This window comes from Podarcis erhardii (genome assembly GCF_964252035.2).
Source record: "Podarcis erhardii genome assembly, chromosome: 14".
NCBI classification, from domain to species: domain Eukaryota; kingdom Metazoa; phylum Chordata; class Lepidosauria; order Squamata; family Lacertidae; genus Podarcis; species Podarcis erhardii.
In genome coordinates, this window is record NC_138503.1 from 54,616,492 (window position 1) to 54,640,893 (window position 24,402).

General features: G+C 56.1%; 2 protein-coding genes across 4 annotated transcripts; one reads left to right on the top strand and one right to left on the bottom strand.

The window, feature by feature from the left end:
- Positions 1-863: 863 nt before the first annotated feature.
- On the top strand, positions 864-5,805 carry MPG (N-methylpurine DNA glycosylase). 2 transcript variants are annotated; one of them, XM_081839433.1, is made up of 3 exons: positions 864-1,157; positions 2,621-2,825; positions 5,302-5,805. In XM_081839433.1, the coding sequence occupies exons 1-3, from the start codon at positions 879-881 to the stop codon at positions 5,697-5,699; spliced, it is 882 nt and encodes a 293-aa protein (XP_081695559.1). In that variant the 5' UTR covers positions 864-878; the 3' UTR covers positions 5,700-5,805. The 2 variants fall into 2 exon arrangements, with proteins under 2 accessions (XP_081695559.1, XP_081695560.1); XM_081839434.1 differs by lacking the exon at positions 5,302-5,805 and adding an exon at positions 4,844-5,124.
- On the bottom strand, positions 5,751-22,902 carry NPRL3 (NPR3 like, GATOR1 complex subunit). 2 transcript variants are annotated; one of them, XM_081839431.1, is made up of 14 exons: positions 22,764-22,902; positions 21,224-21,293; positions 19,577-19,615; positions 16,278-16,407; positions 14,214-14,288; positions 12,243-12,396; positions 11,830-11,911; positions 10,186-10,323; positions 9,813-9,969; positions 8,921-9,027; positions 8,647-8,776; positions 8,349-8,538; positions 7,330-7,522; positions 5,751-6,715 (listed from the first exon to the last, which is right to left on the bottom strand). In XM_081839431.1, the coding sequence occupies exons 1-14, from the start codon at positions 22,879-22,881 to the stop codon at positions 6,556-6,558; spliced, it is 1,743 nt and encodes a 580-aa protein (XP_081695557.1). In that variant the 5' UTR covers positions 22,882-22,902; the 3' UTR covers positions 5,751-6,555. The 2 variants fall into 2 exon arrangements, with proteins under 2 accessions (XP_081695557.1, XP_081695558.1); XM_081839432.1 differs by lacking the exon at positions 19,577-19,615.
- Positions 22,903-24,402: the final 1,500 nt, after the last annotated feature.

Sequence of the window (24,402 nt, forward strand, 5' to 3'; positions counted from 1 at the left end):
ATTTCCCGGACATATCCAGACTACTGCTGCATATCCAGAAATCCCCAAAATGTTAATGTAATTTTGCCAAAAAAGCTCAGCAACTTTTTGCTTTTTGAAATATGGCAACCCTGTTGTTGTTGTTGTTGTTGTTTAGTCGTTTAGTCGTGTCCACCTCTTCGTGACCCCCTGGACCAGAGCATGCCAGGCACTCCTGTCTTCCACTGCCTCCCACAGTTTGGTCAAACTCATGCTGGTAGCTTTGAGAACACTGTCCAAGCCTCTCGTCCTCTGTCATCCCCTTCTCCTTGTGCCCTCCATCTTTCCCAACATCAGGGTCTTTTCCAGGGAGTCTTCTCTTCTCCTGAGGTAGCCAAAGTATTGGAGCCTCAGCTTCACGATCTGTCCTTCCAGTGAGCATGGCAACCCTAGCTGATGCCAATACCTCAGGTACTGCCTCTCCTATATTGTAATTTTATGTTGTGAACTGCCCTGAGATCTTTGAATGGCATAATAATAATAATAATAATAATAATAATAATAATAATAATAGTAATATGGTCCTGGGTTGTGCCATTGTCGCCCTGATCAAACTGCTCAAGGTGATCTAAAGATGAAGAATGAAATCCAGGAAGCATCTGAAGGAGGAACTGAAGCAGTAAAGGCGGCGTTTCAGTCACTGGGTACTTGGTGTGCTCAAGTCAGGGCAAAGGGATAACATTTCTTATTTGACGGAGCAGATATTGGGTGTTTATGTTTAATACTTTTTATTAATTTTCGGAAAGGATTCATTTTCTCAAACAGGATCTGATGATACAATTACGGTTCACTGTTGAGCAAATGCAGACACGAAACAAAACCAGGGTCAGTAAAGCCGAGGTCTGTGCCTGGATGCGCGGATGCCGAGAGAGGCCGGGATTCCGCGCAGCCTTCGGGGTTCCCCCGGCTCCCCCCGGCAGGGGGCGCCCCGACGGACTCGAGGGGGCGGAGACCTCGAGGGGGCGGGACGGCCAGATTCCCCTCCCTCTGGCGCAGCCATGCCGGGGCCGCGGAAGCGGCTTCCTCGCGAGCAGGAGGCGGCGGAGGGGACCCTGGCCAAGGCGCCCTCCCCGCCCCGCCTGGGCGCCGCCTTCTTCGAGCAGCCGGGCGTCCGCCTGGCCAGGGCGCTGCTCGGACAGGTGAGGGACGGGGAGGAGGCGCCCGGGCCGGGCGGGCCCGGCTTCCTTCGCCGGGGAGGCGCCCCCCGACGGCGGGGCAGAGCGGAGACCCTCCGGCTCCCAGCGGGGCCTGGCCAGGGCAGGAGCTAAAGCGCAATTACGCACGCAGAGAAGCGCATGCCTCAATTCTACTCATGTTTCATTGTTTCGCTATTGTGTCCCCCCCACCCCCACGATATTAGCTGCTTCTGTTTCATCTGTGAGACGCCTTGGCTCCCCGTGTGGAGAAAAGGCAGTATATAAATTTAATGATGATGATGGTAATAATAATAATTAATACGGGATCCTCGCTGCGCAATCACATTCACCCAGTGTTACACCAGCTGCACTGGCTCCCCGTGGAGTACAGGATCAGGTTTAAGGTGCTGGTTTTGACCTTTAAAGCCCTATACAGCCTAGGACCCTCGTACCTACGGGACCGCCTCTCCTGGTGTGTCCCAGGAGGACCTTACAGTCTTCAAATAAAAACATCTTGGAGGTCCCGGGCCACAGGGAGGTTAGGCTGGCCTCAACCAGGGCCAGGGCCTTCTCAGTGATGGCTCCAATCTGGTGGAACGCCCTGTCCCAAGAGACTAGGGCCCTGCGGGACTTGACATCTTTCTGCAGGGCCTGCAAGACGGAGCTGTTCCACCAGGCCTTTGGCCAAGGCATAGTCTGACCCCCTCCCTCCTCCTGTAATTCTCATAGAACTCTAGCCCAATGGTTGTCATTAATTTGATATTTGATTTTAGAATGAATTGATTTTGAAATGCTGTGTTACTTTTATTGTTGTTAGCCGCTCTGAGCCCGGCTTCAGCTGGGGAGGGCGGGATATAAGTAAATTATTATTATTATTATTATTATTATTATTATTATTATATATTTAGCCATGCAGCCCCCTTTTGCCTCAGTGCTCCTGCCCACTCCTCCCACCTGGTGATGCTGCTTCCAATGGGGGGGGGGCACCTGAGACCTTCTGGATGCCAGGCAGGTGCTCCTCCGCCCATCTAGGGTGCCAGAGGCCCTGCAGCTGTTGGGGCAATGCCAGGGTTGGACTCCTCCTGCTTTTTTTTTTGCACAGCTTCTGGCTTCCTCTACGGAGCGTCTTCTTGCTGTGCGGCCAGGACTTTGTCAGATCTTGGAGGTCAGGGTGGGAGCCTCCCTGGTGGTGGGACCTCTGCTGCCAGGGCTGCCCTGCCAGGGCTCAGCTGCTGTCACCTCTTCCAAACCCTTCGCTTGCCCCCAGAGCTTTACCTTCATCTTTGCAAACACATGGGGAGTCTCTGTGTGCTGCCCGCAAGTGTTTTGGGGCCAACCGTGGCAGTGGCTCCAAGAGTTGGCTTTCTGAAATGTGGAAGAGGTGCTGGCATGCCCTCTCTCCTGCAGCCCCCCAGGCGGCTCTGGTCTGTGGGCTTGTGGGGCTCAGCCTTCGCTCTTCTTCCCAGATCCTGGTCCGGAGGCTTCCAGATGGGAGAGAGCTCCGGGGGCGCATTGTGGAAACGGAGGCCTACCTGGGAGGAGAGGACACAGCGTCCCACTCCAGGGGCGGGCGGCAGACTGCCAGGAACACGGCCATGTTCATGGCGCCGGGCACTCTGTATGTGTACCAGATCTACGGGATCTACTTCTGCATGAACATCTCCAGCCAAGGTAGGCAGGTGGCCATCCTGCAGGAAAGCTCTGAGCCCTCCGGGGGAGTTGGGGGGGCCTCTCCTGCCCCCAACCCTCATCCAGCAGGCACACAGGCCCTGTGGGGGGGAGCGAGGGGGCTGTGCTTTGTTCTGAGGATCATCAGAAGAGAGCCAAATTGATGGATCCGGCCAAAGGGCCCATCAAAGCCAACATTCTCTGTGTCCATCCAGAAACTCAAGGGAATAATAATAGTAATAATTTATTTATACCCCGCCCATCTGGCTGGGTTTCCCCAGCCACTCTGGGTGGCTTTCAACAGAATATTAAAATACAATAATCTATTAAACATTAAAAACTTCCCTAAACAGAATGGAAAGAGGTGCTGGCATGCCCTCTCTCCTGCAGCCCCCCAGGCGGCTCTGGTCTGTGGGCTTGTGGGGCTCAGCCTTCGCTCTGCTTCCCAGATCCTGGTCTGGACATTAAAAACTTCCCTAAAAACTTCACCCATTCCCACCACCCTTCTGAGTAATACCCCTCCCCACCTTCTCACTATATAGAAAGGTCTGGTGACTTCTGTTTCAGTGTATCTGAAGAAGTGTGCATGCACACGAAAGCTCATACCTAGAACTAACTTAGTTGGTCTTTAAGGTGCTACTGGAAGGAATTTTTTTATTTTGTTTTGACTATGGCAGACCAACACGGCTACCTATCTGTAACTTCCCTAAACAGGAACTTTATTACAACTTATCACCAAACTTAAAACCATGGAGAAACCTGGTCTGAACAAAGACCTTGGATTCTTATCTCATTATACATGACAAAGCCATTTTTCACCTTTTCACCCCTTGCTTTTTCCTGTAAGACCTATTGCAGTCGTTAAGAGTCGTCAACAGGCTCATCACAGCTATCTGCCAATCACCCATTCCCACCACCCTTCTGAGTAATACCCCTCCCCACCTTCTCACTATATAGAAGGGTCTGGAAACTTCTGTTTCAGTGTATCTGAAGAAGTGTGCATGCACACGAAAGCTCATACCAAGAACTGACTTAGTTGGTCTTTAAGGTGCTACTGGAAGGAATTTGTTTTGTTTTGACTATGGCAGACCAACACGGCTACCTATCTGTAACTTCCCTAAACAGGGCTGCCTTCAGGTGTCTTTTAAAAGTAAAATAGTTGTTTATTGCCTTGACATCTGGTGGGATGGCGTTCCACAAGGCAGGTGCCAACACCGAGAAGGCCCTCTGCCTGGTTCCCTGTAACCTCGCTTCTCGCAGGGAGGAAACCGCCAGAAGGCCCTTGGAGCTGGACCTCAGTGTCCAGGCAGAACGATGGAGGTAGAGACGCTCCTTCAGGTATACAGGACTGAGGCTGAGACCAAAGCACTTGGGCTAACTTTCTGCTCCCCAGACAGCCTAGTCCTTTCTTCAAGGTGGGGGGGTCCAGCCATGGTTGTTGCTTGAAAGTGCTCCCCCCCCCCAGATCCTGGCTTCTTTGAACCAGGGGGATATGGTGTGGCCTCCATTTCTGCCCCTCTCCCCCCAGACAAGTGTCCCAGGTCGGGTGTGGCTGCCGTGTCCTTGCCTGTGGCAGTGGGCAAGGGCATCCTTTCCGAGAAGGGGCAGGGGGCTGACTGTACATGCCCCAGGGCCGCATCCCAGTTCTGCCTCCGGCCCCCGCAGCAGCCAGCCAGGGCCCCCCAAGGGAAGCCCCCAAGTGGAAGCCAAGGGCAGGAGCAACTGGCCCCACCTGGGATTCCCGGGATCTCATATTCAGAGGCATTTGGTGCCCTTTGAAAGCCCTCCAAGTTGGGGGCCATCAAATTCAATGGTTTATGTGAGGTGAGAAGTCGCCTCTTTTGTCTGTTCTGACACTTCCAGAAGATCAGCAAGAATAATTCTGCCAAGTCCTAATACGGGAGGGAGGAAAACACCTCTCTCTTCTTCATTTTCTGCCCACCAGGCCTAATTTTGTACCCCTCTGTCATCCCCCTCCGTACTCACTTGTTTCCTAAACTCAAAGTCCCCAGATGCTCCAGCGCTTCCTCCTCAGGGAGCTGGTCCAGGCAACATCCAGGCCCTCTTGGTTGCCCCTTTCTGCCCCCTCTTCACCTTTCGAGTTGAAATGACAGGAACGGCACACGGTCTCTCCATAGATTTGCAGAAGAGCACAAGAATACAGTGGTACCTCGGGATGCGAACGGGATCTGTTCCCGAGCCCCGTTCGCATCCTGAAGGGAACGCAAGACGTGATGGTGCATCTGCGCGTCGCGTTTTGCCGCCTCCACGCATGTGCGAGCGGTGAAACCCGGAAGTAACGCACTCCGTTACTTCTGTGTTGCCGCGGAGCGCAACCCAAAAGCGCTCAGCCTGAAGCACATTCAACCCGAGGTATGACTGTGCGGGAGGTTTTGTTGCGACCCCCTTCTGAAAGATCCCTTGAGGTGGGATTGGCCTGCCCTGACCTTTGCCCCCTCCCTTCTCTCTCTCTCGCCAGGGGAGGGGGCGGCCGTCCTGCTGCGCTCCTTGGAGCCCCTGCAGGGCCTGGAGGCGATGAGGGAGCTGCGCCTGGCTCAGCGGAAGGGGGCCCCCCGCCCCCTCAAGGACCGGTTCCTGTGCAACGGGCCTTCCAAGCTCTGCCAGGCCCTGGCTGTGGACAAGACCTTCGACCAGCAGGACCTGGCCTGCCATCCGGCCGTGTGGCTGGAGCCCGGCCTGGGGGCGCCCAGGGAGGAAGACGTCATCTCTGCTCCCCGCATTGGCATCAGCGGCGAGTGGGCACAGCAGCCCCTGCGCTTCTACATCTGGGGCAACCCCTGCGTGAGCGTGACGGACAAGGCGGCCGAGGGGGCCAGAGGCAGCCGACCGCCAGCGGAGGCCTCTCCCTGCTGCTGATGTCCAGGAGGCTTCCCAGGATGGAGAGAATGACAGGGAAGGCCGGGACTCTTTCAGCCTTGTGTATTTATTTCTCTCCAAAATAAAATAGATTGTTTTGCTTTGAGGCTGGTGGTTGTGGCTGCGGGAAAGCCTTCCTGCCTGCAGCATATTGAAGGAAGGAGCTGCCTGCAAAACGCAGAATTGGAAGGAGGAAGACCCCCCCCCCCTCCACGATGTGGGGAGATAAGAGTTCCTCCACTGCTAGGAAGAGGTACCAGAATCACCTCAACAAATTCTCCCCCCATTCCCTTTGTTAAACCTGCTCCTGCCCTTGGTCCTTGTGGAAGAGAGAGGAGCCACCTGATTGAGCATGCAGGATGCGGCCAGTTCAGGTGGCCTGAGAGAGGAGGCCAAGCCAGTGGTCACCTGCCCTTCAGAAGTGAGGAAGGTAGGTCTGTGGGTCAAGGCAGGGAGGAAGAGAGCAGGTACTTTCAAAACAGACTTGTTCCCTGACTTAAGAGGAGAAAGATTTCACATTTTCCAGCATGTGGTTGTAATTGTGCAACGGCGGGTGAACAGTCTGAGGCTTGCCTGCAACCATCAAGACACAGGTCCCCCCCCCAGCTCTCCACCCCCCCCCAGCCAAGAGAAGTGTCCAGCAGATGGATCGCTATGTCCGCAGCCGTCAGCAGAGGCCCAGAAGCAGCACCTGAGGCCTGGCAGTGCCAGGAGCGAGACCAAATCAGGCGTCTGTGCACAAGGCCCCCAAGTCCCCTCCTTGCCCCCCATGTGGCTGCAAGAAGGGGGTGCCTCCTTCCCCCATCCCGAGGGCCAGCAATCCTCCTTCGAAGTCCTGGGCAGCGGCCCCTTTGCCTCACTTCTGGAAGGAGACGGAGATGACGGGGTCCTCATGGTTGGTCACCACCAGCACGCTCCGGAACTTGTCAAAGAGCATCAGGACGTGCGAGCGGCGCATGTTCTCGTTGTACATGATCTCCTCCAGGTGGTGGCGCCCCCGGAAGTAGTGCAGAAGCCTGGGGGCGAGAAGGAGGGCAGGGCTGGGGGGCAGCAGCTCCAGCCTGGGCAAGGAGCCCCCAGCAGGAAACCCAAGACAGGGCGGTCGCTGGTCCCAGGACCCCCCAGCCCAGCCGGGAGAGCTGCAAGGGCCCGGCAGGGCAGCCCCCAAACCTCCCCCTTGATCTCTCCGCTCTCCCAGAGCAACTCCCCCCCCCCCAAGGAAGAAACGGCTGCAGGTGCCAGAAGTCAGGGGGAGCAGGGCAGCTCCCCCCACCCTGTGCAGGGGGCAGAATGGAAGGGGGGGTCTGAAGGGGCTGGAACCGACCTGCGCCAACAGGGCAGGGGCTGCTCATCTCAGCTGCTCATTGTGAGCTTTAGGGTCTCCTTCAGAAACGGTCTTCAAATTGCAGAAGCCATGGGTGTAGCCAGGAAGGGGGGGGGCAGATCAAGTAAAACAACAGAAATACTTACTAACTGACAAATCACACTGCTTCTGCCCCCCTAACAAAAATCCTGGCTGTGGCTGCCCTAGGGACTCCTGCAGTTCAGCTTCTGCCCTCTTCGCAGAATCAGCCATCGCCCCACCCGGCCCTTTCGTTCTTTGAAGGCAGCTGCCCCCCTCCCTGCCTACCTGGCAAATGTGCGCAGGTCCTCGGGGTTGTGGGCGGCTGGGACGCTGAGGATGGCCTCTCGCTCGTGCTCCGGGAGGCTGGTCAGCAGGTTCTCGGTCATGCGCTTATTCACAGGGGAGTCCCCTCCGGGCAGCAGCTCTGCGCTGGAGTTGTCCATGCTGGGGCTGGTGAGCGTCATGTCGTCGCTGCTGGCTGGGGGGGGGGGGGACAAGACAAAGACGCAAGGGAGCATGGAGCAGGCCGCCCACCTCGGCTGCCCCCTTGCCCACGGGGCTCATGCTCACCCTCTCTCACACAAACCCAGCAGAGGCAGACGCCTGTCCTGTCACTCGGGGCCCGTCGCAAGAGGGCCCCCAGGCCCCCAAAGCAAAGGGCGAGCTTTGCAAAGGAGGAGAGCCTGGGCAGAGCGTGCATGCGTGCGCCTCGTGTGGAGAGAGCAATGCTCAGCCCCCCCCCCAGCACAGCAGCCATTGCCACCCCTTGCTTTGTGAAGGGTGTGGAAGGATGAGGCCATACAAGATTCGTTGTGCAGACGGACGGGGGCTGAAGCTCGCGTGGCGTTTGCAAAAGCCCTGGGATCCCCCACAACCCTTTCCATCTTTCACTGGGCAACTCAACCACAGCCGCAGCTCTAAGCGGGGCCTTTGCTGCAGTGGCTCCCTGCTGGTGGGATGTTCTCCCCTGGCGCCTTCATTCCATCGCTTTAGGGGCCAGGCAAAAGCGTTCCTCTTCAATCAGGCCTTGGACTGATCAAAAAATCTACGGCTTATGTTTGTGGAGAGGGGCCCATGCAGCTTTTCGGGGTATTTGTTATTAGGTTTTGCATTTTTTGTTCTCCTTTTCCGTTTTTATATTGCGTATAAAGGTAACAAACTAAATAAAAACAGTAAAGCCTATTATGCCCAGAAGTATGATGGGGAAAACATCTGGAGCACCTGGCAAAAGGTAAGATGGAGACAGACTCAGTGACCCAGGACCCCTTCGCAGCAGGGCTCCAAATGACACACACAAAACCTACTTGGGGAGCCAAAGCTGAGGGCATTGGGGGTGCTGAGGCTGCGCCCCCCGACTCTGGCCGCCAGGGGCATCTCCTCTGCCCGGGGCCGGACGTCCTCTTCCTTGGGGGGCACCATTAGGCAGGCGTAGGTGTGCAGCTGGATGAGCAGTCGGTGTTGGAGCATCCAGACAACCATTTGGATGAGCTGTGTCTGGTGGGGGAGGGAGGCAAAGAGGGGCTCAGTGGGGTGCCACATGCCGCCACCCCCCCGGGGGCTGCCCAGGGGCCAGCTGGGCGAGGGGTGCCAGGGGCAGCTTACCTCCTGCACGGGGGGAGCCAGGGGGTCCTTGAACTCCGACAGGGACACCGGCAAGGAGAACTTGGAGAGGACGGAAGGCAGGTCGTGGCCGGGGAACTGGCAGGCAAAGTCGTCTGCCAGAGGGGAGTAGCTGCGGGGGGAGAGGCAGAGGAGGTCAGGGGGGTCTCTCTGCATGAACCCCCCAGCCTCCCCAGAGGCCAGCATCGGGGGGGGGGAGGAGACAGGGTGCGAGTCTTGCTTCACACTCGGCAGAGCTGGATGCTGAGAGACTTACAGGCAGACGCTAGCATTGGGAGACAGCATGTAGACGTTGTTCTCGCACAGCGGGTAAACGATGATGGCCTTGCCCCAGTAGACCAGGTGCGCTGCCAGCTGGAACACCTGCCGCAGGGAGGGAAGGGGAAGACTTGCACTCGGCACCAGGTTCTGGGGCCCAAGCGGCAGGAGGCAGCTGCTTCGCCAGGGAGAAAAGGCCTGGATCGAAGTCACATCTAGGGAGTCCCCCTTTCTCAGAAACTGCCTGGCCTCTCCTCCAGCCACAAAAGTGCCTCCCCCCCCCCAAGGGAATCTCCAGGGTCCCATCTGCTTTTCTCACCTGTCGACTTGGGGATACCGGCTCCGCTTTTGGGGAGAGTTGGCCCAAGGCCCCTTGAGTGAGGAGGGGGCTGAGCAACGTCCCTCCCCATTTTCCAGATAGCCAGGTAAGAGGCGTTGCTCCAGGCCAAGAACAGAGCCTCCCCCAGCCCCACAGAAGAAACAGCAGCAGCGAGGGAGGGGCAGCAGTGGGTGCCGACCGGGGTCAGAGGAGGGGCTAATGCTCTGGGCTTTGGGGGGGGAAGCCCCCCAGTCGAGGTGCCATCCTCTTCGGGCAACAGTAGCATCAGAGCTACTAGTCCTGAGTGAGGCACAGAGCAGAAGGTGGGGAAGAGCTGCCTCAATGCCCTCCGAGGCCCCTGGGATTCCCAGTGGGGCATCCAGGGAGGGGGGCGTTCACAGAACCACAACGTTGGAAAGGACCCCCTCTGCAATGCAGGAATAATGGCAGTCAAAGCGGAGAGTCCCTTTGGCCAGGGAGCAGGCTGGAGGCCTTGCTGGACCCAGCCCAGAATTGAGGAGCGGGTGGCGCTTCCTTCTGGGGCAGGACACCAGCCCCCCTTCCCCCTCACCTGCAGCAGCGCCAGGTCGGCGTCCTGGGCCAGCTGCTGGAGGTTCTTGACGGCCGAGGTGGTCCTCACCACACGCACCAGGGCGGGGGAGCAGTCCAGCGGCAGCTCGCTCAGAAGGGCCTTCTCGTCCTTCAGCAGCAGCAAGGCGTGGTACGGCCTGAGCGGGGTGGGGGGGAGAGACAGGGGCACACAGACACTTGTGGCATTGCAGGGCTGCAAAGGCCCCCCCCCCAGGGTCATCTAGGCCAACCCTCCTGCAATGAAGGTCTCGCAGAGGGACCCCAGTGCCCTCCAAAGCACAGATCCAGACGCACTCAGGGACCAGGATGCGGCACAATAACCCCCCCCCATTTTATTACGACCCGGTTTTTACCGAATGGCCTTGAGGCTCCTTTCAATGGCTTCCGGAGGGATAAAGCGAGAGGCAGCGTAGTGGATTTTGTGGGGCAGGCAGAAGCTCACTTCCAGCCAGTTGTTGATGTGCAGCTGGACCACGCCTGTCGTGCAGAGGCTGCGGGGAAAGAGGAGCAGGTGGAAGAGGCCGCGTGGCCCAGAGCCCCCAGCCCTGGCAGGGACTGAGCCACAGGCCCCCTCGACAAAGGGGGTATGCAGCACAAGGCTTGACCCTCGACTCAAAGGAACAGCCCCCCCCTCTCACGCTGGCTGGGCCAAGGGGCAACTCCGTCAGGCTCCATTTTTGAACGTTTTGGCTCCCAAATGCAGGAAACCCAGGAATAAATGCTCCGGGCTTTTGAACGTTTTTTGGAACCCAAACACCCGACGCAGCTTCCGCTTGAGTGCAAGAAGCTCTTGCAACTGATCAGAAGCTGCGCCTCGGTTGTCGAACGTTTCAGAAGTCGAACCGTCTTCCGGAACGGATTACATTCAACAACCAAGGTTTGGCTGAATTATTATAATAAAGAACAGGAGGCACCAGCCACAGCTCCCTCTGCAGCCCCGTCGATGGCCACCAGGTGGCGCTGGGCAGCTGTGAGCCTGACCCATGCAAGCAGCAGGATTCGACCAAGATCAGCAGGATCTGGAACCTGGCATTGTCAGGGGAGACCCACAGCAGGAGAGGGAGGGAACACACCTGTGTTTAGGACACTGAGCGCAGTTCTAGCTGCCTCACAGCAAAAAGGGTATCGCAGAGCTGGGAAAGTTGCAAAAAGACCCAGGCAGGCAGCCCTTGAGACTGACCCAGAAACTCCAGTGGGGGCAGAATGGCGCGGCAAGACTCCTTACGGGGTCCTTGCAGCGGAATCACATTCACCCAGACTATACCAGCTGCACTGGCTCCCGGTGGAGTACAGGGTCAGGTTCAAGGTGCTGGTTTTAACCTTTAAAGCCATATACGGCCTAGGACCCTCGTCCCTATGGGACCGCCTCTCCTGGTATGTCCCACAGAGGAACTTACGGTCTTCAAACAAAAACATCTTGGAGGTCCCAGGCCACAGGGAGGCGAGGCTGGCCTCAACCAGACCCAGGGCTTTTTCGGCTGTGGCCCCGATCTGGTGGAACGCTCTGTCACAAGAGACCAGGGCCCTGCGGGACTCGATATGTTTCCGCAGGGCCTGCAAGACAGAGCTGTTCCACCAGGCCTTTGGCCAAGGCACAGTCTGACCCCCTCTTTTGGTAATCCTCATAGAACTCTAGGCCAATGGTTGCTATTAATTTGATTCTGAATTGATTTTAGAATGGATTGATTTTAGAACGCTGTGTTACTTTTATTGTTGTTAGCCGCTCTGAGTCCGGCTTCGGCTGGGGAGGGCGGGATATAAATAAATTATTATTATTATTATTATTATTATTATTATTATTATTATTATTATTACCCAGGGGCCAGAGCAACACCTGGGATGGAGGCCTCTCCTGGGCTTTCAACCTTCAGCACCCCCCCAGGCCTGAGACCCCAAAGGCTGACTTCGAATCATAGAACTGTGGAATTGTCGAGTCGGAAGGGACCCCTCTCAGCTAATCATAACAGAAGACAGACGGCCACCCAGCCTATGCTTACCTGTCGTAAGCCTCCTTCAGGTCTCTGGCCAGCTTGCACTTGGGGAGAATGTGGAGGAAAGGCGACTGGGGCCCTTCAGGCGCTGGAGGAGGGGAACAACAGCCAGGTGTGGCTTCCAGGGCCTTCAAAGGGCTTCCCCAGGAAACCACCTTGTCCCCCCCAGCTCCAAATGGACATGCCACCCCCCCCCACGGCCACTGGAAGTGCCACGAACAGCAGGCAGGGCGTTTTTGTATTGTGAACTGCCCTGTGATCTTTGGGTGAAGGGCGGAATACAAATCTAATAACTCAATAATAATAAAGCCCCCGCCCAGCTCCACTGAGCCCACGAGGGCCAGACAGATGCCTGGCCTGAGGGTGGGGGGCAAGCAGGAGAAGGGCTCCCCGCGGCCCCCGGATCCGGCCGGACTCACTTTCCGAGATGGCAGAGGCTTCGTCCTGAATGGCCAGGATGAGCTTGGCCTCTCGCGTGAGGTACTGGCAGCGGCGCTCCTCGTGCTGGAGGACAATGGCGATGCGGCGAGAGAGATTGTGCAGGCAGCTGATGACCGAAGGGTCCGCGGTGGCCTAAGGGGGGCACAGGGGGAGAGAGGAGGCTGGGAAGGGGGCAGGCAGGGCAGTCCAGCCGCAGGATAGAAGGGGCCCAACCACCTCAGCCAGAGGACTTGGGGGAAGCCATCGCCCGGAGCCCAGGGACTGGCTCAGTTTTGGGGTTTTCACATTTACGTGCACAAAAGCCTGTCAGAACCTTTGGGTCCTTTTAGCTGCAAATTAACCCGTCTGCCTGGTACTCTTCAAGAAGACAAGAGATGGGGAGAAGTCTATACGAGAGAAGAATGGCAGGTGAAGTTGATGGACTAGGCTGCAATGGCCAAAATGACCAGAAGAATCAGAACGCAGGAAGACAACATTTTTAATAAGGAATGGGGAAAGACCATTGTAAAGAGTTAAAATCATTAGTAGGACTGGAATATCACTTGTAGTTTAAGGGCAAATTTTGGACACAATGGAGAAGTAAAAGATTCGGATCATCAAAAAAGATGGAGGAAATGATTAAATTAGGACCCACAAAGGGGAGGGTGGAAGTCAAGGAGATTCCTTGGGATCTTGTTTGTATGATTTATGTTTGATGTATATACCTGTAAAATTTTAATTTGAAATAACAAATAAATAAATTTACAGATGGTAAAAACAATTTTAAAAAGCTTTCAGATGCCCTACAACAGAGATCTAATAAAGCATGTTTACTTGCTTAATTGTATTTGGTATAAAAGCCAAAAAAACACTAAAACTGCAGGATCAGGCCCACGGCCCATCTAGTCCAGGATCCTACCCTCACAGTGGCACCAGGTGCTTGTGGGGAACCAGCAAGCAGGATCAGGGCAAAAGAGCCCTCTCCTTAAGCAACGAGGATTCAGGAACATGGCAGAGCAGAGCGAGGGGCCATGAGATGCCCTCTCCTCCTCCAGGAATTTGTCCAATCCTCTTCGAAAGCCTGTGGCAGTGAGTTCCATAGTTGACTCTGCCATGCCTTAAGGAGGACTTTCTTTCATCTGCCCTGAATCTCCCAGTGATGCTCCTGTTTTGCTCCATCATGGCGGCTGCCCCCTTAGCCCCACCTGCTGTGGGCCAGCCATTTCTCTGAGCCCCCCAAGGAGACCCGGTCCTGAGGGAGGGCAGACCAGAGCAGACCAGCTGTGCAACCCCCCTGCCTGCCCTCAGCCTGAGGGAGGTTGGATCTGGGTCCCTGACCCACAGGCCGCTGCCTGGGCTATTAGCCAAAGGGCCTCCCCATCGTTGTCCACCCGAGAGCTCGCATCCCTGAGACCACGAAGGCTGCTAACCCACAGGGGGAGGCCGCTATCAGCCCCACGCAGCTGGCAAGGTGGGGCCAGAGAGGCAAGCCGGAGGGGGCTGGAAGGCGGCTGCCAAGCCCCAGTTAAGGAGGGCCGTGCTGCCGATAATGTTTGCCACCCTGGTCCGCAAACCGTGACTCAGCTTTCGGAGCTCTTGCTGAGTCACAGAGCTGCTCCTCCGCTGATTACCAGGTCGGGGCCTCTGCCTGCCCCACCTGCCTGCCCCACCCAAAGCCCAGGCACGCCCTTGGGGGGTGGCAGAAGCAAGGAAGGCTCCGAAGCCTTTTCTGGGGTGGGCCTCCCCCCCATCAGGCTCCCCCAAGCAGCCTGGAGACCCTCGATGGCACACATCCCTGCAGAAGAGCCAAGGGGCCTGCTGCACCCCCCAAGCCAGCCCCACATTCTCACTGGAATTTGCAGCACATGTGGGGTGCCCCCCACTCCTGGACTCTGACTCCCAGGAAAGGACAGGTGCCCCCTGGCCTGGCTGCTCAGCTTCTCAGAACCCGGCGGGAGGGAGGTCCTTACCCTCAAGGCGAAGACGACATTGAAGAGGATCATGGTGGGCACCTCCCGCTTTGGGGAGGGGTCTGTCTTGGAGATCTGCAAAGCAAGCCGGACTTTTAAGGGGGCAGCCAAGAGAGGGGAGCAGGGGAGGGGGCAGCCTCTGGGAAGGAGGGTCTTGGGAGGGCTGGGGGGGCTGCAGGACTACCTCACCCTCACGGGGTGTAAGCTACCATACACTGGGGAATCAGGCGGCTGGTCCAGGTGGCAGGGCTTCAGGTAGGCTCTCCCTCCCAGCAGTCCCTGCTTCTCAGCCTCCCCTACCTCACAGGGTCGTTGTGGAGTTTAAATGAGCAGGTGGGGAGAGAACCACACAGGCCCCCTCCTTGGAGGAAAAGGCGAGGCAGAAATGGAGTCAATCCATCATTCAAATAAAGCCACAAAGCTTGCTAGCCTGGTCCTCCTTCCCACTGGCTGTGGCCCCCGCCCTGGGCTTGTGTGGAGGAGGCAGCCTGGAGGCAAGGAAGAAGCCAAAGAAAAGGAACAGGGGTTGCCAGGGAGAGGGGAGCCCCCCTCTCATCTCCACCCCCATCGCTCCACCCAGACACTGAGGTCCAGCTCCGAGGGCCGTCTGGTGGTTCCCTCACTGCGGGAAGTAAAGTTACAGGGAACCAGGCAGAGGGCCTTCTCGGTGGTGGCGCCCGCCCTGTGGAACGCCCTCCCACCAGATGTCAAGGAAATAAACAACGACCTGACTTTTAGAAGACATCTGAAGGCAGCCCTATTTACGGAAGCTTTTTAATGTTTGATGTTTTATTGTGTTTTTAATATTCTGTTGGAAGGTGCCCAGAGTGGGGTATAATTATTATTGCTGCTGCTGCTGCTGCTCCCCTCACCTGCATGGGGTTTGTGCCCACGAACATCAGCCTACTAGGGGCCTGATCCAATCAGAGGCTCGGCACCTCTTCCCAATGCTTAGGGACAGGGGCGGGCAAGTGCCTCTGAGCATATGCAGAGCCCTAGCCGCCACCAGCCCTCCCACCTCATTTTGAAGGAATCTCTGGGCTTCACAAACAGAAGGGAGATGCGAGAAGCCCAGGAAAGTTTGCAGCAGCTGCCAAAGGACTTTGCAGGGTCTGCATGTCACCACAAGGAGGTGCAGGAGAGCCTGAAGGCTGAGGACCCCCCCCCCAAAAGGCCTTTGGCACCCATGTCTCCACCCCAAGGGAGGCTGCAGGACAAGGACCAAGGAGACCCCTGCTCAGGAGGCTCTCCAACTCTGAACTGTGCAGTTCCCCCCCCCCACTAAGAGCAGAGTTGTTGTTATTAGGGGGGTAAATATGGAAACAGCCTGGCTGGCCCTTTCCTAGAGCGCTCCAAGGGTCAGTGGCAGAGCAGCTGCTTGGCATCCAGGGAAGGCTGGGAGAGACTCCTGCCTGAAACCCCAAGGAGCTGCTGCTGCTGCTGCTGCCAGTCAATGCAGGCATTATAGGGTTAGATGGACCAAGGGTCTGAACAAGGCAGCTTCCTCTGTCCCTGTGCTCTGGCTCAGCTTCCGAGACCCCCAGCAGCTGCATTACACACTGTGGGGTACCAGTCTGACGACTCGTGATCGAACTCAGCACCCCTCCAAATTTGGCAGGCCAGTTCAGAAGTCGAGGCAGACACAGGTCCCAGGAAAGCACCCAGACGGGTCGGGGTAGTGCAGTGCATCCTAAGCAAGCGTGGAAACACAACTCGCCCCTGGAAGGAGAGCCTGAAAGGGTTCAGCTCCCCAGAGAGGAGAGGAGGTGATGTCAGGGCAAGGAATGAATGATGTTATGGAGGGAGAAAGAGCCACCTGGGGGCCGGCCAGCAGGCCCAAAAGCAGAGCGTGAGAGGGGGCACCTGTGGGGCAATCTGGCTGGACGGCACTGGGCAACTGCAGCTGGCGCCCCAGGCCTGCTCCAAGCTCCCCCTCCCAGCCCACCACTGGCCAGCTGAACCATCAGGAAAGTAGCCGGGGCAGAAGAGGGACCCAACTGGACAAGACTTCCCAGCCCAACTCACAGGCTGTGCCCAGGCTGCCCTGGCGCCCGCGGGGCCTACCTGCCCAAAAGCATGCTGCACCAGGGTGGGGTGTCCCACGAAACGGACGTTGTCGATCTTCAGCTCAAACTTCTTGCCGCACATGTCTGATTTGGTAGCCAGGATCGTTGCCAGGATGACGTCCGAGAACCTTCGGGAGCAGAAATGGGCATCAGCGCACTTGCGCAGGCCCCACACCGTCCCGGAGGCGGGATGAATTGGTATGCATTGTGTCACCATTAAGTCTACACACACACGCGCGCGCGAGAGACATTGGGGCACCTTGGAGTCCATCAGGTGGGGGAAATTAAGATGCCGCAAAGATCACCGTCTTTCAAATCATCAGAATTATATCGAGAGGGAAAGCGTCAGAGGCTCATGCAACTTTCGTTAATGACAAGCTCTCAGGAGGAAAGATTAGGCAGAGTTTGCAGGTGCCGCTTTGGAAGGACAGGTGAGGTTCCCCTAAGCAGCAAGGTGTGGCGGGCAGGTTGCCTGAAGACAGGCAGCGCAACGGGGCTTTGCTCCAGAGCAGGGGACCAGGAGGCAGCTGTGCGCCTTCCGATGGGCGGGGGGGGGGGGGCACCGACTGCCCTTCCCTGTGAAAAAGAGCTCCCTGGGCCAAAGGGGTATGTGTGCCCAGCTCTGCTCCCTGCCTCAGACGTGTCTGCGGGGGCAGCAACTGAGCCCCAGGGCCCCCTCCCAGAGACGCCAGAGCCTTAGGTCTTGGGGTGGCCAGAAGGGCCCGTCTGCAGCTGGGAGCCGCAGGCCAGGGCCAAACTCAGAAGCCCTTCCTGTGTCTCTCCTCCCACTGCAGGTGTCCCAGATTTCCTTCTGTGGAGGAAAAGATGCATTTATGCATGGACAAAGTTCATCAGGAAAGGGGGCGGGGGAATGTGTGGCCTGCAAAGTCCTGAAGTTCCCCAGAAGGAAGGGTCCTCTCTGAAGAAGGGCAGGTTTTTTGGAGGGAGGGCGGGGAAGGCCTTCCTTTTGTCTTCCCAGATGGACATCTGTCAGGGATGCTTGAGTCCTGCATTGCAGGGGGGTGGACTAGATGGCCGCTGGGGGCGTGGGGTCCCTTCCCACTCTACGACTCTATGAACCTTCCAACATCTCTCCACCAAAGGGGATATTCTGCAAAGCTGCTGCTTGCTCAGCTTTGGGGGAAAGGCATGAAACTGTCGAGGTGGCACTTCAGCATCTGCCTGGATGACTCAAAAAGGAACTAGCTTTGCGGGCAGAAGCAGCAAACCTGCCTGGTCAACGGGGGTCTTGCCTGCTGCCCTCCCATCTCACAGCTGCCAGGAGGCCAACTTCCGGGCGCCAGGGAGACAGTGAGGCCTGGAACAAGCTGTGCCCTACAGCCCTCTTTGCCCTTCAGCTTCACCCAGAAAGATTGCCCTGCCCTGGGTGCAGGCAGCAGCTGCAGGGGCCGTGGCTGGGAGAGATTGCCAGCTTATCGGCCCCGGCAGAAGAGATCAAGTAGGCTGCACAACGCAGCCGAGGGAGGCCATGCACAAAACCAGAGGCATCGGAGAAGACAGCAGGCTTGCTGTGGGGGGAAGAAGACTGCATGGAAATATGACCCAGGAGCGAGTGGAGAAGTGTCTACAGTAAGAAGCTCAACAAAGTCTTGTTACATCTGGAAAACAGGCAAATTCTGCTTTGGCCTCCGTTTCCAAACACTTGCTGGCCTCCATCTGTCTCGAGGGACAATGGAGTGTGCCTCTGGGGGTGAAAAGTCAAACCGCTGGAGGACCACCTCTTCCTATGCTACCACCCAGAAAAGACTCCCTGCCGCTCTGGCTGCAACCGTAATATCACACGGCTGCTGCGACCTCTCTGGAAATTGAGAAAATTGTTTCTTGAAGCCAAACTTGAAATCTGGGGCGCACAGATCACTTCCACTCCTTTGTTCTGGCAACGGGAAGCCCAAAAACTTTGCAAATGAGTTAGAGCGGCTTTTCAGAGGAGTAGTGATTGTGCGTTGGGGGCACCTACCCCCAACCTTTCTCTGAAAGCAGAGAACCAAAGTGACTGAGCTAAAAAAAAAAAAAAAAAAAAAAGGTTTCTCGGGTTGCAGAGGAGAATATTGCTCCCTTCTCTACCTCCCACTATTGTTAAGAGCTCATCTGCTTATTCAGAGCTGGAGACGTTGTTTTAATCCACTTGACGGCCTCTTTGAGCAGCTACAGAAAGGCAAACCTGCTTTAAAGGCACACAGAGTATTTTATTTACAACAAGCAACTTCAGGGCAGGCAGTGCTCTGAGACAGCAGCCATCAAGCCGTCAGCTTCTTGAGAAGCTGTTCAGGACAGGGCGGCCAGGGGGGCAAGGGAGCAAGGGGGCAAAACCTACTGGGCTGCTCCAGCCCCACAGCCCTGAAGGATGCCCCATTGCTCTGAGCACTGGGAGGCAGCCTCCCCCAGAGGCAGAGGGAATGCAAACGGGGCCGGGGGCAGCCTCTGGGGGCCCAGGTCAAAAGCCGCGTGGCACACGCGGGAGCACTGCTCGGTCAACTCCTAGCCACCCTACCCTGATGGAGGTCCACACCGCAACCCTCAGTGAGTCTCTGAAACGGGAGGCTGGGCCAAACCTGCACTGTGTCCCTCTGAGCTTCCCCCTCGGTAGGGGCTTCCCTCACAGGGGCTGGGGCCTGTGCAGCCCTCCTAAGCAAGTCTGCTGGGACTGAGGACCCCGGGGCGGGGGGGGGGGGAGCCAGGACCATGTGTAGCCAAGAGGCAAAAGGAGGGCTCACACTGTCTGCACCGCAGGCTGCTCAGCTTGCATCCTGGATACTGGAGCAGAGCAGCCAGCCTTCAGACAAGTGCGTCCCCCAAACGCCTTCAGAGGGAAAACATGCCCTTTTTGTCCCCATGGAGAAATCAGTTCCCCACTCACTGCAAAGCACAGCGTAGCTGTTTCTTCCAGCTAGGGGGCGGAAAGGCCTTCAGAAACGCAGGCAACAGCCTTCTCCTGGGTCAGACTGATGGGCCGTGTAGCCCAGGGGTGCCTGCACTGACTGGGGTGTCAGGCACAGGGGGTCTCTTCCCCCCCACCCCAGCCCTGCCCTTGGGGTCTGGGACCTTTTGCTCTGCCCCTGAGCAGCAATTTCCTTCCTGGCTGACCTGCCTGTTTCCCAGGCCCTTTGCCGGCCTCCCTGAGCACCAGCGTGTGGTTCCGTGACATTTGCAACTTGGTGGGAAAGAGAAGTGAGCCACGAAGTGCGAGGAGAAGGAGAAGATGGTGGAGACAGGGAAGCCATGAGAGAGAGAGAGAGACAGAGAGAGGCGCTGCTGGCGGAGAAGGTTTGGTCTTACCCCGACACCACCTGCTCATCAGTGAGCGGACAGGGCTCTCTGAAAACAGGAACAGGGGCTATGAGCACCACGCGGAAACAGAACACAAGAATCAACCAGGCAAAGTCACGCAAGGCACAAAAACGTCAACGCTGCAAAACCGGGCAGCTGGAGGTTAGGGGACTGTCCACATATTGAAATAAATAAAGGCTCCTTGGAGAACGAGCCCTTGCCCAGCGCCTCAAGGGAGAAACACACCCTGAAAGCCTGGCTGGGGTTAGAGTGGGGACTGGGAGCAGCTGCTGAGACCACAACACTAGCGGGAAGGTAAACGGCGTTTCCGTGCGCTGCACTGGTGCTGGCTCGCCAGAGCAGCTTCGTCACGCTGGCCACGTGACCCAGAAGTGTCTGCGGACAGCGCTGGCCCCCGGCCTCTTAAGTGAGATGAGCGCACAACCCTAGAGTCTGTCAAGACTGGCCCATACGGGCAGGGGTACCTTTACCTTTATTATGTTTTTACTGTAATTTTATTGGTGTTAGCTGCCCTGAGCCCGGCTCTGGCCGGGGAGGGTGGGGTATAAATAATAATAATAATAATAATAATAATAATAATTATTATTATTATTATTATTATTATTATTATTATTATTTTCTGCGCAAGAGGCAGCCTCTGCAGCAGGATTCAGCAACCCCCACAAGAATATCCCGCAGCAGTGGGGCCAGGGGTGCTGCTGCATCAGGGGCCCCAGGAGCCCCCCAACCCCACCCCGCCCCTTTCCTGCCACCAATGCTCCTCTTCTCCCCAAGATGCCTCCTTCAGAAATGCCCCCCGCCCCATGCTGAAGGTGAGCACAGCCCGGCATGACTGGGGAACTGCGATCACAAACGTGACCAGGTACAAGCCCCAGAGGCCTGATTCAGGCCAGGCGGAGACGAGAGGCTCAACCTGGTGCTCACCTGGAAACTCCCTGGCTGCCAATTCAAGGGGAAGTGAGAGAGGAAGACCTTTATTGCCTTTTCATGTTATTTTATCTGGAAGCATCAGGGTTCAGGGGAACATTTCTGGCCTGCCCACTGCAATGAGTTTCTGGTTTTCTGGAAAGAGGAAACTCAGCTCTCTTTTGGACCAAACAACCAACGCATCTTTAGGTGCTGGGCAAAAACATTCTTCTTTTCCCAGGGCCAATTGAACAATCTATGGCCTTTGAAACCGGAGAGAGGGGGTAATTGTTTTCGTTGGTTACTGCGCTATGCATTTTTGTGTTTTTATAATGTAAACCACTCTGTGATCCTCGGATGGAGGGCGATATACGAATGGATAAATGAGTAAATAATAAAGCAAGGCTTGTGCAGGAACTTCCCATGCAAGAGTCTTATACCTGGGTTGGCTAGAGACCTCTTTCATAAGTCAAGGCAGACAACCCGGCATTAAAAGCCACACCTGCAGAGCCACAGGTGACCCCCCACCCCAGCTGCCAATATCAGGGTCTGCTTTGATCAAGATCCAAGCAGCCCCAAGCCAGCCAGCTTTACATGCCAGAGCTCTGGGACCCCAGCACATCCCACCTGGTGAGGATCCAGGTGCCAAGGTGTCTTTTATGCTCTCTACACAAACCCATGACAACCAGCAGGAGGGCTGGCGCTCAAGGGAACAGGAGCCCTACGTACCTGGAGTCCCCATCTGGGTCTTCGACGCCGTCGCCCAGACTGTTCACGGCATACCTGCTTCTCGGTTTCCCTACGAAAGGAAAAGGGGGGGGAAGTCCAGGAGGCCAGAGAGGTTTGGGTTAGAGCAGAAACCTCTTCCACCTAATTCTTAGCAAATAATAATAATTAAAAAAACTTTTATTTATACCCCGCCTTCCCTCCCCAGCCAAGACCAGGCTCAGGGCGGCTAACACCAGGTATAAAAACAATTGATTAAAATACAACTTAAAAACAAGATTAAAATACAACATTAAAATGCAGCCTCATTTCAGTAGAAACTCAAATCAAAAACTTTTGGGGGATGAAAACGTCAAATCTTCACCTAGGCCAACTATCCAGACTGGGCTATATATGAAATGGGAGCCCATGGCACAATTCAAGTTGCCACTTTGGACCTCATGGCTTGAGCCCAACATATTAGGAAGGCTGCCATCTCCCCAAGGCTTTACCGTTGATCTCAGGAATCGACTGAGATGCCTATCAGAGCTCAGCTGTATGGGAGGGAAAGGGCATGTCAGGAGGCATGGGAGGGCCAAAAGGAGGCATCTGGTTGGCTGCGGGGAGAAAAGGACGCCAGGCTCTGAGGGGCCCCCTTGGGCCTGATCCAGCAACCCAGGCTTTTCTCACGCTCTCCTTATCACTGGGCGCTCCTCAGTTGGGGAACTGCCTTCCCAAGATCCTTTTCCCAAAGGGGAAGAGAAGAGAGAATAATGGCCAGCTGGCCAGCTGCCAGGACACGGAGCAGCCATGTGGGTATTGCGGGGGGGGGGGGAGCAGGTATCCCAAGGCAGAACCCCAAGGGCACCACCTGGGCCCCAGAGCCCTCTCCCTCCCTGAGCCTTCCAGCAACGGGCATTGCGGCCTCCAGCAAGCAGGACTTGAGCGCAGCAGCCGGATTGGGAAGGAGGCTGCCTCAGGCAGCTGGTGCCCCTTGGGAGGGGCAGAGGGGCAGGAAGGAGGCTGCCGGGGGGGGGCACAGCCAGCTCCTCGGTTTGCCCCCCTCTGCCCTGCTGCGTTCAAGGGCAGAGCTGCTGGAGCTGAGCAGCGTGTTGGCAGCCAGGCTCTCACCCTCTTGGGGGGGGGGGAGAGGCAGGCATGTGGGGCAGAAAGGAGACCGGGGGGGGGTCTCGAATTTCAGCCGTGCCCCACATAATGCCCCCACCTCTCGTGCCCCATTCTGAATCATAGTTGCAGCGCCCCCAAAGCGGTGGCCGTGGCCGCTCCTTCCTTGTGGGAGCAGAGTGACCATTCTGCCCTGGGGGGGGGGGAAGGTCCCTCCTTTCCACGGAATCACCGAACTGGAGAGTCGGAGGGGACCCCCGGGTCATCTAGTCTGACCCCAGCTAAATCCTCCCTGGCAGATGCTGGGTGCCCCCCCCCAAGTCCTCTTCTCAGGGAGGCGGCTCCCCCCCCCCGTTTTCCCACTCGCGTGTCAGGGTGTCGCGTGTGCTTGTGGTGCACGTGTGAACGCGGGCGGGTCCCGGGCAGGGCTCCTCCTCACCGGTGTGGGCGGCGGGGCTGCCGGGCCCCCTCTGGAAGGGGAAGCGGAAGAGCAGCTTGTTCCCGCGGCTGCCGGAGCTGACCAGGATGACGCTGATGGGGCTCGAGCTCTCGCCCATCCTCGCGCCCCGCCGAGCCGACTCAGGCGCCGCGCATGCGCCGGCCGGGTCACGTGGCTCGCCGAAGGCGGAGGAGGAGAGCATGCGCGGTCCCCGCCTCTCTGGACTACGGCTCCCATCGGCCCCGGCCGGCGCGGCTAGCGGCAAGGCATGCCGGGAGTGGTAGTCCAGAGAGTGTAGAGGGCGCTCTGCCTTCAGCAGCTGGGGCTGAGCGAGCGTCCCATACGGGGCAGCTTGGAGCTGATTTCCCAAGCATTCCCCATGGTTATTCAATAATAATACTGTAACAACAACAACAACAACAACAACAACAACAACAACAACAACAGCAGCAGCAGCAGCAGCAGCAGCAGCAGCAACAGCAACAACAACAACAACAACAAACAACAGTAGTAGTAATAATAATAATAATAATAATAATAATAATAATTTATGATTTCTACCCCGCCCATCTGGCTGGGTTGCCCCAGCCACTCTGGGCAGCTGCCAACACAAATAATAATAATAATAATAATAATAATAATTTTCTACCCTGCCTATCTGGCTGGGTTTCCCCAGCCACTCTGAGCGGCTTCCAACAAAAGATTAAAAATACATTAAAACACCAGTCATTAAAAACTTCCCTAAACAGGGCTGCCTTCAGATGTCTTCTAAATAATAATAATGATATTTTAGATGCAGCCCTTCAGGCGAGGATCGCAGGTTGGTATGCAGTATGGAAACACAAAAGGCAAAGCACCATCACGCAAAGCAAGAACACACAAGACCAGCCCCTTCACGCACAGTTTAAAAGGCCAAAGGCCCAGGAGAAGAGTTTTCGCCTGGCGCCTGAAGGCAGGTAAAGAAATGACAGGTTAGTTGATTGCATTTTAAATTACGTTTATTGCATGTGAAAAAGCAACAAATTAGATCTTTAAAAAAAGAAAAGAAAAAAGCATCCCAAAGCTAGGGACATCATCACCCAGAGCTGCTCTTTGGCATTTTGTGGCCCCCATGGCAGAGGAGGCTTTGCACCCACAATTATTTATTTATTTATTTACATGCGTACGTACCCTGCCCATCTGGCTGGGTTGAGCAGCTTCCAACACACATAATAATAATAATAATAATAATAATAATAATAAACATTAATAGTAACGATCGGATCCTATACAGTGGTACCTCGGGTTAAGTACTTAATTCGTTCCGGAGGTCCGTTCTTAACCTGAAGCTGTTCTTAACCTGAAGCACCACTTTAGCTAATGGGGACTCTTGCTGCCGCCGCACCGTCGGAGCACGATTTCTGTTCTCATCCTGAAGCAAAGTTCTTAACCCAAGGTACTATTTCTGGGTTAGTGGAGTCTGTAACCTGAAGTGTATGTAACCTGAAGCATATGTAACCCGAGGTACCACTGTATTAAAAGTCACAATAAGACTAAAATAAACAACTTCTACCAAACAAGGCAGAATGCAAGAATGCATTAGAATCCAATAGTAAACACTGACATTAAACCTCAGCAAGTAATAATTAAACAGTTTACA